General features: G+C 40.2%; 1 protein-coding gene across 4 annotated transcripts in view; it reads left to right on the forward strand.

Annotated features, from left to right (window-relative positions):
- Window positions 1-11,676, forward strand: part of COL14A1 (collagen type XIV alpha 1 chain) — a 245,313-nt gene extending 233,637 nt beyond the window's left edge. For 2 of the 4 annotated variants that reach the window (XM_015145926.3, XM_077943973.1), the window contains exons 46-48: window positions 6,808-6,885; window positions 8,970-9,125; window positions 9,972-11,676. In XM_015145926.3, coding sequence (XP_015001412.3) covers window positions 6,808-6,885; window positions 8,970-9,125; window positions 9,972-10,003 — 266 coding nt within the window. In that variant the 3' untranslated portion in view covers window positions 10,004-11,676. The remainder of the gene's footprint in view (window positions 1-6,807; window positions 6,886-8,969; window positions 9,126-9,971) is intronic. The other 2 variants (XM_015145924.3, XM_015145925.3) reach the window with 1 other exon arrangement.
- Window positions 11,677-18,911: the final 7,235 nt, after the last annotated feature.

An 18,911-nucleotide genomic window follows, 5' to 3' on the forward strand; every position in this document is an offset into this window, starting at 1 on the left:
ACTAGACTATCCTTATGTTCTATTGCCTGTGAAACAACCTGAAACTGCCAAAGCCATACCAAACCATTTCTGGTCCCCCAGGCATGTTCTGTTGTCTCCAACCTGCAAGCCTTTGCACATGCAGGTTCGTCTGCCACCGTGCCCATCTGTCACTTCTTTAGCAGATAATGCCTGTTCTTCAAGATGTCATTTCAGGCTCAGCCATATTGGAAAGCCTTCTGGAGTCCCCACAGGACCCTCAGTTCCATGCTCTCATATTCTGCTGTAGCTGTTTTCACATTGCATTATAACTACTTGTTACCTGTCCGTGTTTCCTACTCCATGACAACCTGCTACATGCAGGATGGGTGCTTTTGACTCTGGATTCCCAGTGGTTGATGTTGGGACTGGGCTAGGCAGTTTGTGTTGTTTGCCTTCTCCTGGCTTTAGCTTCATGGTGCTGTGTGTCCAGGCCCCTTTGCCCTCTGCTCTTTGGCAAGGTCAGCCCAATGGGAAGCATTGAGGAAGATTGGAGGGTACGAAGAAGGGCAAACCCCACCCCTGCCTCCTCTGCAACTCCAGCTGTAGCCGCCACCCCTCTGCGCCCCTGCTTCTACTGGACAATCTCCCCCTCTATTTCTAGATCCTACTGGAAGTCCCTGGGCTCTGGGCTCCAGTCACATTTTTTTTTCTCAATGTCTGTACTCTCCTACGGGTAATAGTGGTTCCGTGTTGTTGCCAATTTGTAAGTTACACCTTTGCTTGGTTTCTAAGCTTTTCTGTCATCCATGTTATCAAGTCTCTGTGTTAAATTCCAAATTTCCTCTGTCTGAAAGATCTAGAGTGGTTTGTATTTCCCTGGCTGAGCCCTGAATTATAAAGGCACAGTAGATGGCCAGTTGCTACATGAAAAAGACAATGGGAAGAGGGACCTTTAGCAATCATTTGCAAGGCTCATTTACATATAAAACAACTACGTGTTTTCCATCCCTGTCCATCTTAGCATAAGACATGCAGCCCCAGAAACGGTACTAGTCGTACAGACCAAACATGTAGAAATAGAAGAGCTTAACAAAATGCATACAGTACTTATTGAATTGAGTCCAATTAATCTGCCTTCTTGTAACTAGGTGCTAGGTCCAGTACCTTGCACTTAGTAGGCATTCACACAAACATTGAACGAAGAACAGACTGTACTTGCAATCCATCACCAGCATATCCCAGGCAACCGACAGTATAATAACACAGCAAGCCTTGATCTATAATCTCCGTGACTTTTTGGTACAATTACAGTGGAAGCATTCCCCAGGCCTTGCATAGCTTCCTGGGCATAAGTCCTGGGAGTTCCTTAGAATGTCTGGGGATGAGGAAGGAGTGACTGTGCTCCAGAAGCAACAGAGACTCCAGGCTGGAGTGCGTGGTGTGGTCAGCGGGGCCATAAAGATGAATAAAATCTCCCGACTCAGAGGCCAAAAGGCCAAAGAAAATAGGAAACAGACAACCAAGGGCCGGTCCCTGGACATGTCAGTGTGAGCAGGATAAATCCTCTTAAAGTGAACTCCAAATCTTGCTCAGGGCAGACAGCAAGTATACAAATTGAGGAAAGCAGCTGAGGAAATGTGGTGCTAAACACGGGGCTGACTGCTGAGGCCAGAGAGAGTGTACAGACACATTTGGCAGGAGGTTTTGGAAGCCATACTATAGCAAGCAAGACAAGAAAGAGCTTTCAGGTCCAGCTTAGGATGGAGAGGCAGGGAGTGCCGTGGTTGAGCACAGAGGCTTCTGCGCCAATCTGCCTGGGTTGAGATTTTGGCTCTGTTATTTCCTACCTAAGGACAAGTGACTTACCCTCTCAAGATCCAGCTCTCTTTCGGGGTTATAGTAGTGCCTGCCCTTGTGGCTCTTGTGGAAATAACATGAGTTTGTTCATGTGAAGCAGCTGGCATCCGAAACCTAGTGAGATAATTTGTAGGCAGTGCTGATACATTCTCAGGCACATTTTTGATTTGTCAAAGTCTGCAATCAAATTTTGTATTCCATTCATTCATCCATTGCTTTAACAGATATTTCTTGAGTGCTTCATGTGTGACTGGCACTTGGAATATAAGGAAGATCTAAAACAAACAAGTCCCAGATTTTGTGGGCCAGAAAACGAAAATATTGGCGAGTCAGTATTAGGTTAGCAGTGAGGGAAAATCAGGTAACCTGAAATGGTTTCTGATGAGACTCTGAAGAATGAATGAATATGACAAATGTGCCACTCTAATGGGGGATGTTGTACAATGAGTGAGGTTATGCATTTGTGGGAGCAGGGTGTATATGAGAAATCTCTGTGTCTTTTACTCGGTTTTACTGTGAACCCAAAACTGCTCTAAAAGATAGTCTATTAGAAAAAGAGAGAGAAGGAGGAGGAGGAGATGGAGGGAGGGGACTTCTTTCTGATGATTCTAAATATTATTTTTGTTACTCTACAGAAAACTAAGGGTTTTTTAATCTTGGCTAAATCATATTTTTGTGAAGTTAGATCTTTATTTATATTAGCTGTGCTCATTTAAAAAATTGCAGTACCTCAGACTTAACTGGAGCCAATTATATTCATCTCTAAGAGGCACTAGTAGTTGATATCACCACCACACAAGCAACTTGTTAGAAAAAGCAGTGTTCACATATCCGAGGTGTGCAAAAATGAAGCTTCAGCCTAAGGAATTTTGTCTGTTGATTTTTCAAAAATATGCTTGCCTATAATGGGCAGCTGAACTATTCCCAATAGCAAAGACGTGGAACCAACCCAAATGGCCATCAGTGATAGGCTAAAGCAAATATGGTACATATACACCATGGAACAGTATGCAACCATAAAAAGGAATGAGATCATGCCCTTTGCAGGGACATGGGTGAAGCTGGAAGCCATCATCCTCAGCAAACTAACACAGGAACAGAAAACTAAACACCGCATGTTCTCACTCAGAAGTGGGAGCAGTGAGAACACAGGGACACAGGGAGGGGAACAACACACACTGGGACCTGTCGGGAGGAGGGGCAAGAGGAGGAAGAGCATCAGGACAAGTAACCAATGTGTGCGGGGCTTAAAACCTAGGTGATGGGTTGATAGGTGCAGCAAACCACCATGGCACACATGTACTTGTGTAGCAAACCTGCACGTTCTGCACATGTAGTCGAGAATTTAAAAGTAAAATAAAGTTTAAAATAATAATAATGGGAAGTTGAGTATTGGTCTAGGCATTCAATCCATTTAGTCTTCCAGTATTTGTTGGGCCACCTAAGAGTGGCTATGGACTGACGCTGGAGAGATAAGTGAGGCACGGCTCCAGCAGTCAAGAGTCCTATAGTTTTGGGGCCATGTAGGCATGAGAATAGGTCATGCAATGGCATATACAGTACCAAAAGGAGCACAGTTACTAAGAAAGCAAAGAATTCCTTCACTCATTCATTCTTTCATCTGTTACTTCACTCGACAAATATTTGTGAGTTATATATTATGTGGAAGACATCCTATTTATACACTGGGGATATTTACACATTGGGGATATAGCCTTGGAATAAGATAAATATTCCTTGCCCTCTTGAGTCTGTCATGGTTCTGCCTACTATGGTTATAGAGAAGTTTTGAGTTGGGTCTTAAAGAATGAGGAGACGTTATGGAGGCAGGCAAGGTAAAGGGCATTTCAAAAGAAGGAAATTAGCATTTGGGAGTCCCATGAGTCTCCTGAGTCTCAGTGTTTTTGTGGAAGGGACACTGGCACGTCACACTGGTGACCCCATCTCAGCACCAAGTGGCCCCACGTTGGGTCTGTGCAGAAGAGATCTATGATGGGCCATGACTGGGTTTTTTCTGTGAAAAATGACTTTATACCCAGGCTCCACTGTCCTCAGGCATCTCATGGATAGTCACAGGCTGATGTTTTAGGACATTTGATTTCCCTCCTTTAAATTAGGTCCTACAAGGCTTATCAAAAATATATCCAGATCTATTTTTAGAGACCTGAAGTCTCTACACTTAGCCTTTGATCTCAACCCTCATCTAAGGTACTTAAATACTAATTTTTAACAAGATTGCTTCACTCCAAAAAATGGCCTACAACCAAGTTCAGTTGTCATGGACATGAACGTTCCTTCAGTATGAGAACCATAAGTGGATATGTGGACAAATATTAATGTATTCACCTAAATGTAGTTTGTAATATAATACCTTGAAGAATAATAAAATCAGCCAGGCGTGGTGGCTCACGTCTGTAATCCCAGCACTTTGGAAGGTTAAGGTGGGCGGATCACTTGAGGTCGGGAGTTCGAGACCAGCCTGGCCAAAATGATGAAACCTTGTCTCTACTAAAAATATAAAAATCAGCCAAGCATAGTGTCACACACCTGTAATCCTAGACACTCAGGAAGCTGAGGCAGGAGAATCGCCTGAACCCAGGAGGCGGAGGTTGCAGTGAGCTGAGATTATACCACTGCACTCCAGCCTGGGTGACAGAGTGAGTGAGACTCTGTCTCAAAAAAAAAAAAAAAAACAAAAAACAAAAAAGAAAGAAAGAAGGAAAAAGAAAAAAAGAATACAATCTAAAATTCCTTGTTAATATATAATTGTGTCTTTAGGCATTTACCTTTTCCTTTTCTAAAGCATTTCAAGGGCTGGAATTTTTTTTTCAAAATGTTTTTGTGAGGCTCTTTCTCTCTTCTTACCTCGACATATGTTACAGATAATATCTGATTCCATTTATTTTTCTCTGTATAATGAGAAAATTAAAACAACCAGATTTTCTATTCCCAATCTTCTCCACCTCGTACTTTCTTTATGAGTGAGCAAAAAACAAGTCAGGAAACTATTATCAGGGGATTAGTCCCAAGAATACTTCCCCAGATGTCCTCTTCTCCCTGATCTATGTCTTCTTGTGGAGAGTTAAGCATTACGAGCCATCCTGTTAAAGATGATCCTGCACCGTGAGGTCGTGAGAGGCCACTGAGTCACCACGCTCTTAATCAGGAACAGCCTCGTGTTAGTCATCAGTATATTTTATTATGTTCTAGTTCTTTCAAAATTACTTGTTCCCTGTTGGCAAAGTGACTCCAGTTCAAGCAGAAGAAGAAGGATTCTTGGCTAAATTCCCAGATGCACACTGGGGCACAAGCACTTACAAGTGAAGTAGCACCTCTCAGCTAAAAACTACAAACTCTCATTAGCTACTAAACTAATACCCAGGAGGCTTCTACAGCGTGGCTTTCTGTCTGAACAACTTGATTAGCAAATGAACATTAAATATTGATGAGTCAGAGTTAGCCGTGTGCTTTTAAAACTCAGATGAGATGGTATTTTTACTTTTGAGAAATCGTTGTTTTCCTTATGGGCTCCTAAGAGAAGAAGCAGGCCCTAAACAGAAAGTCACAGGCATGGTGGTTAGTACCCTGGGCTGTCATGGAGGTACTGGTCTTTTGTAAGCTCAGATAGCACCATCAAGGTGACATGCAATAGGACTGGGTGTTTGGGAATTCTAGCAATGAGTAGACCAACCTGGATGACTCCTAGTAAAGAAGAAGAGCTTTTTAAAAGAGATGCCAGGCTATGTCTTGACTACAAGAGATCATTACTGGGAGCACAAAAAATACCAAAGCTGCAAGTTAGGAGCAACCATTATATGTGCAGTGTAAAATCCAAAAACCAAAACCTGTTAGTTCCTCACCAGAGTCGTCTTTACCAATGATTTCCAGAACAAATCATACATCAACGCTTTTCTTTCTGGAAGTTATCAAGTAAGATGTTAAAAGTGATTATTTTCAAGTGCTAGCATCTTGCTTGTTGCATCTTCTAATTTGTTGACAGTGAATATGCATTATATTTAAAGTAAACAAATAGTTATTTGTAATTTTAAAAAATTGCAAAGCCTTTCCATGCCTGCTACCTGTCAAATTGGCCATTTTTCGTTTATTGATGTTCCCTCCTGGGCTTTGCCAATTCAGCATAATTTCTCAGTAGGTATAATTAAACAGAGATGCTGTTCTGCATGCTGCTATTTCAAAGCATTGTTGTACATGAAATACAGACAGCAAAGATCTTCTGTGATGTAAGCCAGGGTAACCCAGACCCCAGTCTAATGCAACCTTACCTTGGGCCTCAATATAGGTGCTCTCACCTTTGAAGTGATCTTGTGATAGGACCTGTTTAGATAATGAGGTGTCAGAGTATATGTTTCTTTGTGTTTGCCTGTGAAAATGTATACTTTGTTAATAGCACTGTAAATTATAAGAGGTCCACTCCATGGAAAAGAAACATGAATAGATTTAGATTTTTATGGGGCTGAATCAGCCAAATCAAACACAGGCTTTCCCGAAGCTTCCAAGTTTTAATGGAAACTCACGCTCTTCAGAATGTTGCTGCCTAATTATAATTCATGCCTTTTGCAGATACATTACAGGGTGGACCAGAAGGAAAATGTTAGACGTGTTCACTTGTGATTTCTATTGTGTTACTTGTGGAGTGCCAGCTGCATAAGTCCAGTGGCCTGGTGCGTGCAAAGACAAGGACCAGTTCTTGGCAGGCTGTGTGACTTCAGTAGGAAGGAGAAAGAGAGACTGGCAGAGTAGCAGATACAGACCACACACTCAAATACAGAACCAGACTTCAACATGTGATTCTCCATACGCTACCAGTGTCAGAATTTAATTTAAAAGTCCCGTGGTACTCATAACCCCAAACCAACCCACTTCATTGTCTTCATCAGAGAAGCACTTTTGAACTCCAGAAAAATGGAACTACCAAGATTTTTTTTCAAAAAGAACTTTAAACATTTTTTAAAAAATTATTTTAAACAGGTCTAACTGGTGTCAAGGGAGAAAAAGGAAATCCAGGCGTTGGAACCCAAGGTCCAAGAGGCCCCCCTGGACCAGCAGGTAAATCTTCCTTCCTAACAAGAAACTGCAGATGTACATTTTTATATTCACTTGGCATTGCAGTGGAGGAAAATGGTCATCTTACATCCTAGTATGTAACTGAAATGGCTGTATTTCGTATTTGTTTTATTGGGAGACTTCTTTGTTAATAATGATCCTCGCAATATACAAGCCCAAAAAGTTAGAGCATATTCTGGGATCTTATTGTTTGTGTGAGTTAGGGTAGGACAGACTATGCTATAGTAACAAATACATCCCAAATGCTTAGTGGATTTATACAATAAAGCTTTATTTCACACTCACGCAAAGTTTCATATGAGTAAGGTAGCTCTCTTCCATCTCAGAACCCATGACCTCTGTAGTGAATCATGTAGCCTCCAAGAGAAAGATAAAGAAGGCACATCGGGCTGGGTGTGGTGCCTCCCTCCTGTAAGCCCAGCATTTTGGGAAGCTGAGACAAGAGGATCACTTGAGGCCAAGAGTTTGAGACCAGCCTGGGCAACGTGACGAAACCCCATTTCTACAAAAAAATACAAAAATTTAACCAGGCGTGGTAGCATGTGCCTGTAGTCCCAGCTACTTGAGAGGCTGAAGCAGAGGGTCACATGAGCTCTGGAGGTTGAGGCTACAGTGAGCCATGATGGCACCACTGCACTCCAGTCTGGGTGACAGAGGGAGAGGAGACCCTGTCTCAAAAAAAAAAAAAAAAAGAAGGCACATCAGTCTCAACTTCCTCATCAGAATGAGATGTCACTTCCATTCACATTTTATTGTCTGGAACTAATCACCTAGCCCCAGCTGAACTGCAAGGCAGACACAACATCTAGAGAAATACAAGGCTATTTGGTGAGCACTAGTATTTCCTGCCATGGTAATCTTACTGAATGAGTTCTGTAGAAGTTTTGAGTTTTGTGTTTTATGTGCTTTTAGAATGGTCTCCAGATGATCAGACTTTATATTAGAATTATTATAATTTGCAATCTTATTATAATATATATTTATAATGTCAGTCTTAGCCACATTGAGTAAAGTGCTTTACAGATTTTTCTTTCCAGTCTAGTAAGGATTTTGGAAAATACTTTCTCTGAGGGAGGTTCCTAATGCGATAGATTCATTTTGAGTGTAAATATTTCTGTTATTAGAGACAATGTGAGGAACTGATATAACATTACGCATTATACAGAATGGGTGGTTGGTGAGTGCTGATTGAGGAGCTGAATATATGAGAGCCACCACGCTATTCATATAGAAGGTGATACTTCTTCCTACTTTTCATTTCAGTTCCAACTGAGAAATTCTATTATAGTTGAAGAATGCCTTTTCAACACTGTTGGAACCCAGGCCTAAAAACAAACAAGCATACAAGCCAAAAAACTCTCATACTGATAAATTTCTTCGATTCACAACAATTTTAATCCTCCTATTTTTACTCAATCTGAATTCTCAATTAATGTAAACTAGCTTAAAGAAATTTTGGATTAGTATATTGGGTCGAATTTCAAACTCGTCATTGGTCCCCTCCAGGACAATTTCACACTCATACAAATTTACTTTAATTATCTAGGGCCATCAACCAGTACTGAATTACATAGCTATTCTAACTGTTGATGAGGTTGAGCTTTAATTATCTGGGGCCATAAACTGGTACTGAATTGCATGGCTATTCTAACTAGATGATGAGGTTGAGCTCTGAGTGTGTTCATGTTTGCATCTGTGTGTGTGCACGCCCATAGATTGGGTTCATAAGGAACTGCATTGGGAAACAAAAGCTCCAAAAAGAAAATAAGGTTGAAAATGGAATGTTTCTTTCCCTTTAATATCCAAGAGGTAATAGAAAAAATACATTTTGCTTCCTAGTTTCCTGAGCTGATTAAGAGCATTGACCTCCAGGAGGATAAGTGATTACACTATGATCCTCTGCCTAGGGAATCCAGTCTAAGAAAAAGAGCTCAATGAGTAGAAAGACGTCGTCCTAATTGTCCTGAAAGTTGCTTCTTCTAAGAGTTAGTTTACTTCTTGGTTGTCTCAAAACTCACCCTGTTGTGGCAAAAGACCAACTGTTTTTGTCTGTGGGTACTTCTTAGGACCTTCAGGAGAGAGTCGGCCCGGCAGCCCTGGGCCCCCTGGCTCTCCTGGACCAAGAGGCCCCCCAGGTCATCTGGGGGTTCCTGGACCACAAGGTCCTTCTGGCCAGCCTGGATATTGTGACCCCTCATCATGTTCTGCCTATGGTGTGAGAGGTAAGTGTCACAAAAAGCCCCTCTTTTGGGCTTTGATCAATGTTTCACTATGCTTACTACCAAAATGGGAAGATAGTGCTATGAAAAAAGTTAAATTGGTTATGAATGAGAAGCAGAACTTGAATGCCTCACTTCCTTAAATTATCCCAGACATTTTCTGTAAAGTGCAAATTGCTATAGAGGCTACTCCCTTAAAAACCTTAAGAGCAAATTCAAAATAACAGCACATCTAAGTCTTCCTCACTTCCAAATGATGACCTACATAGAGTTGACCTCTGACTTCATGTTTAGCACATTTAGAGGACATGGCCGAACATTCTTTCAGAGTCTTCATTCTTATGTGACAGCTGTGATGTGGCCAAGATGTCTCATAAAATTTTACTCTTGGTTTGGGGAAATGTCAAACTTAGAACATCTGTAATTAAGAGGGTCCTTAGATTATTTTCAATGATCTCTTGCGTACCACTTGCCTTTAGGTGCATTTAAGCACCATATTTTAGGTGACCAAGGATAGTTGTGAGAGGAAACAAAAGTCATCCTGTCCTTGCCTTATCACTAACTACTGGACTAAAAGAATATCCTTCCTAAAACATCTGCAGTGTGCATGCTGGTGTGCTGTGCAATGGCCCCTTTCCTGACATCGTCGCTGTTGGAAGCATCAAGAGAGAGGCTGAGGGACTGCTGTGGGGCCATGAACTTACTAGTTAATGGATTTAAAATTTTCTGCTTCAGTAGAAATTTAACCTTATTTATCAGAGGAATTGGTCAACAAAGTTTTGCTGATGTGTTTTTCTCTGTTCATCTTTTCCCTCCCTGTTCTCTCAAATACTCCTATCCCTTATTAAGATCTGATCCCCTACAATGATTACCAGCACTGAAGTGGAAATCCTCTACTCTGGTTACATTGGCCCCGGGCATTTGGCTATGGAAACAGAACTGTCCTGTCGACCACCACCACCACCAAGCCCCTGCCCCTAACAATGGCCACCCTGCTTCCCTGCCTCTTCTTCATCCCTGCCTTCACGCTTTCAAATCTCTTGCTCACTCTGCTCCAAACATGATGGAGTGATAACATTGGAACTTAACCAAATCATATATGTCTATTTTAATAGACACTGACTGCTCCATGTCAGCCTGGATAGAGGTATATGATCGTGTGCCAAGAATTTATCCCAGACTCCCCTGTGTGACAGCTCCGTAATAAAGTTACTTAACTGTGCTTCCTCCTCCTTCCTCTCCCCACACAGGATGGATGGGCATCTTTCTGCTTGACCACCCTACTCTCCCTTCCTCCCCTGATCACCTCCCCTCCCTGCTCTCCTCTGGTGATGGACTTCTAACATGAGATCGTTTTTTTAAATTTCTATTTCTTTTATAATTTTGCTGAGTTTTCAGGGTTTCTTCTGTAAATAAAACATGTAATATTTAAATAGTTGGCTATGATTCTAATTTTCTAACAATTTCTGTAATGTATCTTTCCCTTCGTCTGTTTACTAACTGTCTGAAATCTTATGGGGGAGGTACAAGGGGCGTGGTGGATGAAGATACCCACTGCTTTTTACCCAGCAGGATATATCTGTGTCTCTAAGGACCCAGGTGAGGGGAGAATATCAATTTCTGATTCCTGGGTGCAGCAAGTCCCCACCCCCACTTTTCCTCTTTAGCTCCCCATCCAGATCAGCCAGAGTTCACCCCTGTCCAAGACGAGCTGGAAGCCATGGAACTGTGGGGCCCTGGAGTCTGATAGCCTCAGAAGAAATTGAAAGACCAACTGCAAGAACTCTTAAGGCATCTTGTTTGAGAAAATGTTGTTATGTGGTTTGTATGCTCCTTTGGGGGGCGGGGGCGGGGCTCATTTCAGCAGCCTAAATCTCCTCCTTGGATAATGTTAATATTATTGTTATTATTAACAAAAAATATATATATTTTTAAAAAGTTCCCTTAATCTATGACATGGTAGAAATGATTTCCCTTTGGTGTTTTCATGGCATGTCAGATAATTTGTTTTTCCAGAGAAGAGAGCTCAAAGGGGAATTGGGAAAAATAAATTGAACTCTGAAATCTTCTCTCTCAAGTCCTGAAATGAACAGATATGATTGTGTTTGAGGGAAATAATATGCCCGCAGCAAGAAAAGAATTCAAAGAGGTTCAAAGAATATGTCACTTACTCCTACTTGCTATAGGAATAACCTTGCTGATAAGAAAAAAAGGGACATAATTGGACAAACTACCTCTTGCTTAATTGATATGTCCAACTCTGAGATCAGTTGGTAACTGGTTTCATGGGTATCCAAAAATCAGCATTTGGATATAATCGTTCTGAATTTGGTAATTTAAAAAATAGATTTAGTTTTTCAGTGGTTTTAACTCATGAAATAATGACTTTCCACCAACTCTGATGCAAAGAGATATAATTTTAATGAACAATTTATCCAGCAGTGTGTTCCAGGGGTTGCCTCTCCTTATCTACAGGGATTACTTTGTACATGCAGATAAGTTTTCGTGAACCTACTTCCATTTTCTTTTGTAAGCAAATAAAACTTTGAAACAATGTATGTGGATTCTTTTTTTTGCATTTCTAAGTATCACCTTAAGCTTTTGTAGTCTCAACTGAGTGTCCTCCAGAAAGACAACAGTTGTCTTCCTTTAGGTAAGCATTCAAACTCTCATTCATTTGTTTACTCATTCGTTCATTCATTCATTCTGAGTGCAGTAGAAAACAGAAGAAGCAGTTGACTTGGAACTAAGAGATTAGCAACATTTTAATATTCATTTATAATCTACCAGGCAGTAAAGAGCCTGCAAATGCATGACCTCTGCTAAATAAGTGTTTACCAATAGTTGACTGAGGAGCCCACCTATCTTCTGATATTGAGGAAAGCCTAAAAACCCCTAGAATGCAGAGTGGAAATGAGGTTGAATCGAATAGACTCTAACCCTTAAACGGTACTTTGTCTTTTGCTCACAAAGGAAAAATCTAGGTATTTGAGAAAGATTTGAGTTCTATTATGTGCTAGTTGAAATAGAAACAAAAGAGAACCATAAATTTAATATGTGCTCCTTCTCCTCTGTAACATCTCTCTAGTAACAGCTAACTTTAAAAAGCGGGGATGGGATCATTTACAACTAGAAGCTGGATTCTTTCTGGATCAGGAAAAGGCTAACACGAAGAATGGCGTCTGTCTGATCACCAGGTTCTCTGACTTTCTCTCCTTCTCATAATCTCCTGATCTTTGGAGATGAAAGGATTCATCTGAAGGATTCAAACAATCTACTTGTGTACCTTTGATGGGGTGGGGTGGGGGCGGGGGGCGGGTCTAAGCAAAATCAGTTTTTTTGGTGTCTTTGCAGGGAATGAAAGAAGACAATGAGTAGATAACCAGCAGCCATTTCCTTTCAGTTATGGTATATGATTCTGCCTGAGAAAGCAGGATTTATGGGAAGGAAAACTTGTCTAAGGCCCTTCAAGACGGCCTGACCCAGAGTCACCTAAGAGAACTCTTCCAACTTAAATGATTGGGGTGTGTGATCAGCTGCTTCTTATTCTGTGTCTCAGATTTCCTAGTCCATGACATTTAATAGTGAGTATAGAGTAGGATATTCTATATATTTTAGTATTTGGCCCTTGGAAACAAAGTTTAATACCATGTCACTCAGAAGACTGTCAAAGTTTGCTTATAAATGGTAAAGTATACACTACCAGAGATTCTAATCCGTTCACATCATTCTTGAGTTGTGCAAATACACTTGGCTTTGATTTCACTTGGTGATCTAAATTTGTTTATTTAAGCTGTAAGAAAGTTACATTAATTTGGAATGTGTCATCACTTGGACGCAGTATATCAGATTTTTATTTAGCAAAATGTTAAAAATAAAAAGTGTAACTCAGATTCTGGATGTTCGAGTTTACAATACATTGCCTGTAATAAAAACTGATTCTGAAATGCATTTTTCTTGACTTACTTTGGCAGAAATATACTTATATCTTAATTTATAGTTGATAAGTTTATACCGTTTTCTAAAAGTAATAAAGCATCATTTCATAAAAAATACATTACTCTTCAGAATTCTCATCACATTTGTTACAAACTATTTCTTTTGGCAATAGTCATTTTAGGGTAGTATTTTATATTCCAAAAGACCCCAATTTAATTCTAGAACAATTTTTTTTTAACCTCTTCTGCCCCACCCCATCTTTCCATATCAAATATTACTGTGAACCAGGCAGTGTTTTCGTTCTGGGGATAAAACCATCAACAAAAGAGATGTGGGCTCTGCCCTCATGGGGCATCCTTTCTGTTGCTGGAAAAAGACAGGAAACATGTGAACACACAAGCGAAATTAAGTGTTAGACAACATCAGGTGCGTTCAGGGTGGTATGGCCATAGACGAATTAATTACCAATCATGATGAATATGAAGGACAGATAAGGTCCTAAGACAGGAATAACAATGGAGGAATAAACATCTGCTTCCATTTGGGTGGGAGGGGCCCCTCTCTGAGGGGCTGACGTTTAAGTAGAGACATGAAGATAAGAAAAGGTGTGGGAGATGAATTCAATCCCAGGGTTTGTCAAGTACAAAGGCCCTTTGTCAGCAAGGTAGGTGCCATCCATGTTCAGGGAATTATAAGCAGGCCGGTTGGCAGGAGAGTGAGTGAAAGAGTGAACAAAATAAGGCTGAAGAGCAAAGCAAGGGGGACTGTATGTGTGAAGTTAGTGATGTGCATTTTATTTTATTAATAAATTTCATTAGAAGCAACTGAGGAGCTGCAAACAGAGGAATGACACCATCAAGTGTCTGTTTTAAGTCAGGAAAGGGAAAATTGCTGTTTCATGGAATCACACTGCTGTGTTTGTGTTCTGAAGTTGTCACTGTGCAGTTACTATAGGCCAAGCCTATCCCAGGAGCTTTAAAGTTGTATCAGTTAGGTTGGGCTAGGCTATACAGTGGTAATAATCCCTAACATCTCAGGAGCTTAGCACAATACACACTTCCTTCTTGCTCACCCAAGAGAGCAGGGCAGCACTCTGCCACATCTGGGCTCAGTGTTCCACACTGCTTCTGCCTCGGACACTTCCATGTCAACATGCACTCCAGTCATCACCAAGGCAAGAGGAGAGAGAACTTGGAGACTCATTGCCCCACGCTTCCTTCAGAAGTGACACATATTATTTTCACTCATGGATCTTTGGCCTAAGTAAATCACATGACCACATTCAATGGGGCGGAGAAGTACAGCCTTCCCAAGTGCTAGGAGACAGAAGAGAACCAGAAATATTGGCAAGAAACAATAAAATCTACCACTTATGTTTTAACTCATTTGAACCTCCCAACAACCCAAGAGCTAGTCCACTATCATCTTGATTTTCCCAGTAAAGAGACGAAAGCACCAAAAGTTAAGTTACTTGCCCAAAGACACATAGTTAGAATTCACAGAAGCTCTGGCTCAAGACATCCACTCCTAACCTCTAGATTTCTCTGCCTTACATATTGGGGATGCTTCAATTTTAACAGCAAAAAGGGGGTAGAGGTAGGGCTCATTAAAGTGCAGAGCCCTGAACTCTGAAGAATGCCCACGGATTCTGTGTCAGTTGTCTGAGTTGAGAACTAGATAGGTGCATTTTCTTATTTTTCAACCAAGCACCTCGGTGATCCGTAAGCCACAGCTATTAAAACACTATTTTGAGAGCATTCTGGTTGCATGGTGGAGAATGAGTTGGAGGGGATAATAGCAGATGAGAAAACATTAGTTACGCCATTGTAGTGAACCAGTAGTAGATAATGGAGAACTGACCTAAGATAATGGAAATAACGGGGCTTATTAATCAACTGGAAATGTAGGCAAGGAAAGGAAAACAGGATAACTCACGTTTCTGGCACAAGCAACTGGGTGGATTGAGATAATATTTATCCTGTTGGGAATTACAGATTTGGGGCAATGAGGCTTAAGACTTCACTTTACAAGATAAACTGAGCATGAGGTGTCTAACAGGCAAGTTGGAGCTTGGGAGAAAAATCAGTGCTAGAGATAAATTTAGGAGTCATCAGCATGTAGAGTGTATTTAAAGGCTACAGACTATGGGGTAGGGGTAGGGAAAATGAATGGGCTTAGCTGGGGGAATTTCTTGCTTTCTGTTATCCTTTTTTTCATTTTTGTGTCAACAAATTCTCCAACTTCGTAATTTGTATTTTAATTTTGAGGAAGTATATTTAAATAGGTATCTTAACAAAACACTTTCTAAACTAGAGCCATAATGAACTCATTGTGCCTGTTCTCTCTTGTTTCTATATCTTCGACATGCTTTTTCTTCCACATGGAAAGTCCCTCTTCTCTGCCCCACCCTACTTTCAATGACCTGCTTAAACTCGTACTAAATTTCCAAGACTCACCTGAGGCTCCGCTTTCTGTGCCAAGCCTTTACTAAACTCCACCACGACCATCTTGACAACTATGACACTGCAGCCCCCTTTACCAGCTAACTCTTTAACCTCTCTTCTCCCTTACGATGTGCATTCTTTAAGGGGTCTCAGACTGATCAGAGCATGCTTGACCCTTGACAGCTGCTCAATAAATGTTTGTAGAATTCTATTAAGAAGCATCTCATCCTAGCACAGTTTCATCTGTATTCTGGGCCAAATCACATACTCTGCTTAGAGCAGGAAAACTTTTCTCTCGTTATAAGGCAGAAAATTTGGGAGACAGGGATAAAGCCTGGAAGTGAATGGTAAGCTTCTATAGCTTTCAAATTCAGATCTAGTAAATGTTCCATAATGTAAGGGAAGTATATAAATCGTGTCTTCTGATAAATTTATTCATTCATGTATTCATGTATTCATCCATCTCTCCATGCATGCATGTGTTCATCCATCAAACTTTTAACTAGGATCTGCCATGAGTTCAGCCATGTGTTGGGGTGCTGGAAAGGAAGAGATGAATAGAGTGACATAGGAGCTCCCTAATTTTCTGCTCTAAGTTGAAGCAGGAAAGATGACTTGGAGCAGATTGTGAAAGATCTTCTATCCCATGTTGAGATTTTTATCTGAGGGAACAGGGGCAATGAATATCTTGAGCAGATGAGTGACCTGATTAGAGTTATTATTTTGGGGTACAATTTTTATAGAATGTACAAGATACACTGGGGTGGGAAAAGATTGAGGAAAGAAAAAGACGTTTAACAAAGACCTCCTCTATGTTAGCTTCTGTTCTGGGCGCTTTATAGGAAGTTGATTTTTACAAATTAAGGGAGGTATTACCTTTTTTTCTTTCCTTTTTTGCAAATGCTGAAACACGGAAGGTAAATAACACATCCAAGGTCACATACAAACACAGAAGAGGCAAAGCAGGGATTCTAACCATTGGTTTGTTCCCAAATTTCATGCAACCTCCCGCATATGTACTGTGCTGCCTGCTGTGGTCGTTCCGATGGTGACAGCCTGGACCACAGCACTGCAGTGGACAAAGAATAGGAAGCACAAGCTTTGAGGACTATTGAGGAAGCATTCTGGGCAGAACTTGATGACTGATGGGATCTGGGGTAGTGACATGAGGAAGGAAAGAACGGCTTCATGATTTCAAGTTTGGAAGATTGGTTGAATGGTAAGTCCATTAAGGGAGAGAGAAATTTGAGCAGGGGAGAGGGAATGATTTGAGAATGACATGTTGGCTTTGATTCTTTTTTTTTTTTTTTTCTGAGTAAGTACATTATTTGTAGCAGATAGGAACTTAAGAAGGATGAAACAGAAAGGAGTGATTTTGGATGTCTAATTAAGCTGTGACAGCAGGACAAGGATTAATCCCCTTGGGCCTGTCCCCAACAAAAGGGGCTGTTCAAATGCAGAATGGAGGTTTCCAAGGTATGAACCAAAGTATTTGGTTTAAAAAAAACCACAACTTTTCACTCTAATTTGATGTGGCATCAGAAACATTAATGGAAAGTGTTCATTTGTGCTAAACATATTCAGAGTTTAGAAAACTCCTTTGCCACAAAGTCCTAGTTATGTCTATACTCTTTAGAATAACTCTATTATCAACAAAAATTAAGTAAATTTTACTTAAATGTTAATGCTTAAAAGTTTTACATTGTTTGAAAAATATTTTGCAACAAGTATGTGCTCTCAGAAGCTTAAGATTTTACTAGAAAATCATAAAAGATTTTAGAATAAAATTCTGCTTTACAAATAATCTGTTGCCCTTTAAGTATCATCATAATTATTAATGATCTGGAATGAGTGAATAAAAATGAGTCACTGACAGTTAGAAAGATGGTAGGCAATGATAATTTTGAAAGCAGAATAACAGGCAATAGAGTAAATTCATTATCAGGAGTGTTGGAATGATTCTCTTGTTTGGATAGCATTTATAAATGCATAAATGCTACTCATGGTTTAATTTTTCTCTATCTTACTATGTAACAAAATATATGCTGGCATGAAAACTACATTTTGTTGTTTGTTTCTTTGTTTAATTTCATTTTATCTTATTGATTTTTAAAAATTCATAATTAATGTAATAAAATTTAACTTTATTAACCGAACTTAAAGTTAGTTTTATAATGAAATCTAGAGCAGTAAAAATATGTATTTTAAGATCTAAAATTCTGTATGGTAACAAAGTAAAAGTAACTGAATAAGATAGAATAGAGAGGTAAAATTACTGAAGACATTTATCTCCATTTTTCAGTGTCCTGTCATCTGGCCTCAATTCAGTGAATCCTGATAAAACTGTGTCCTGGTTATACCCTAACAATTATGTCACAAAATTGTTAACCAGCTCCACTTTCACGATGAGAAACTAGTATTGTTTGAATGTGTTTAATTACTAAAGAGATGTGTTGGAGAGAATTTGACTTTTCAAAAATTGACATATTTTCACTTTACCTGTGTTTTTTTTCCCCATATATCTGTTTCTGTTACACCTTTGAACTGGAAAATGTGGAAGCTGAAGGGACTGAACTCCACAAATAAAGTTCTTTTCACAGACATTCTAGTTATCAGATTTGGACACCACACATAGAATTCCTGCTAACTAAATCTCCCTTGTCACTGACTGCTTTCTTGTTATTCTTGGACAGTTGCCAACAAGCTTCATCTCTGGATTCACTTTCAAGGGTGACTGTTTTATCAAACCAGCAGAGAGCCACAACTCTAGAGGCTGTGAGTAACAGAAATGCTTAAAAAGATGGATACAATTCAAAACCCGACTCTTCAGGTAACAGTAACATTTGTTTGCATTTTTCAATTTTGGGGCAGTTTACTTTTCTTCTCCCTAGATAGCTACCCATTGTCTATATCTATGGGTGCTTTCTGAAGGAATTGGAGCTATACTTGCATGGCTGCAGATAGCTTTCAATAATGAGGAGGAATAAAAGTTACCATTAACTCAGCAGCCCATCCACCCAGGAGGTTGGCAGCGTGGAAATAGGGTTGTATTAGTCTGTTCTTACATTGCTAATAAAGACATACCCGAGACTGGGTAATTTATAAAGGAAAAAAGTTTAATAGACTCACAGTCCACATAGCTGGAGAGGCCTCACAATCATATCAGAAGGCAAAGGAGAAGCAAAGCACATCATACATGGCAGCAGGCAAGAGAGCGTGTGCAGGGGAACTCCCCTTTACAAAACCATCAGATCTCGTGAGACTTATTCACTATCATGAGAACAGCCTGGGAAAGGCCCTCCCCTATGATTCAATTACCTCCCACCAGGTTCCTCCCATGACGTGGGAATTACGGGAGCTACAATTCAAGATGAGATTTGGGTGGGGACACAGCCAAACCATATCG

Source organism: Macaca mulatta, chromosome 8, assembly GCF_049350105.2.
Source record: "Macaca mulatta isolate MMU2019108-1 chromosome 8, T2T-MMU8v2.0, whole genome shotgun sequence".
Classification (NCBI taxonomy): domain Eukaryota; kingdom Metazoa; phylum Chordata; class Mammalia; order Primates; family Cercopithecidae; genus Macaca; species Macaca mulatta.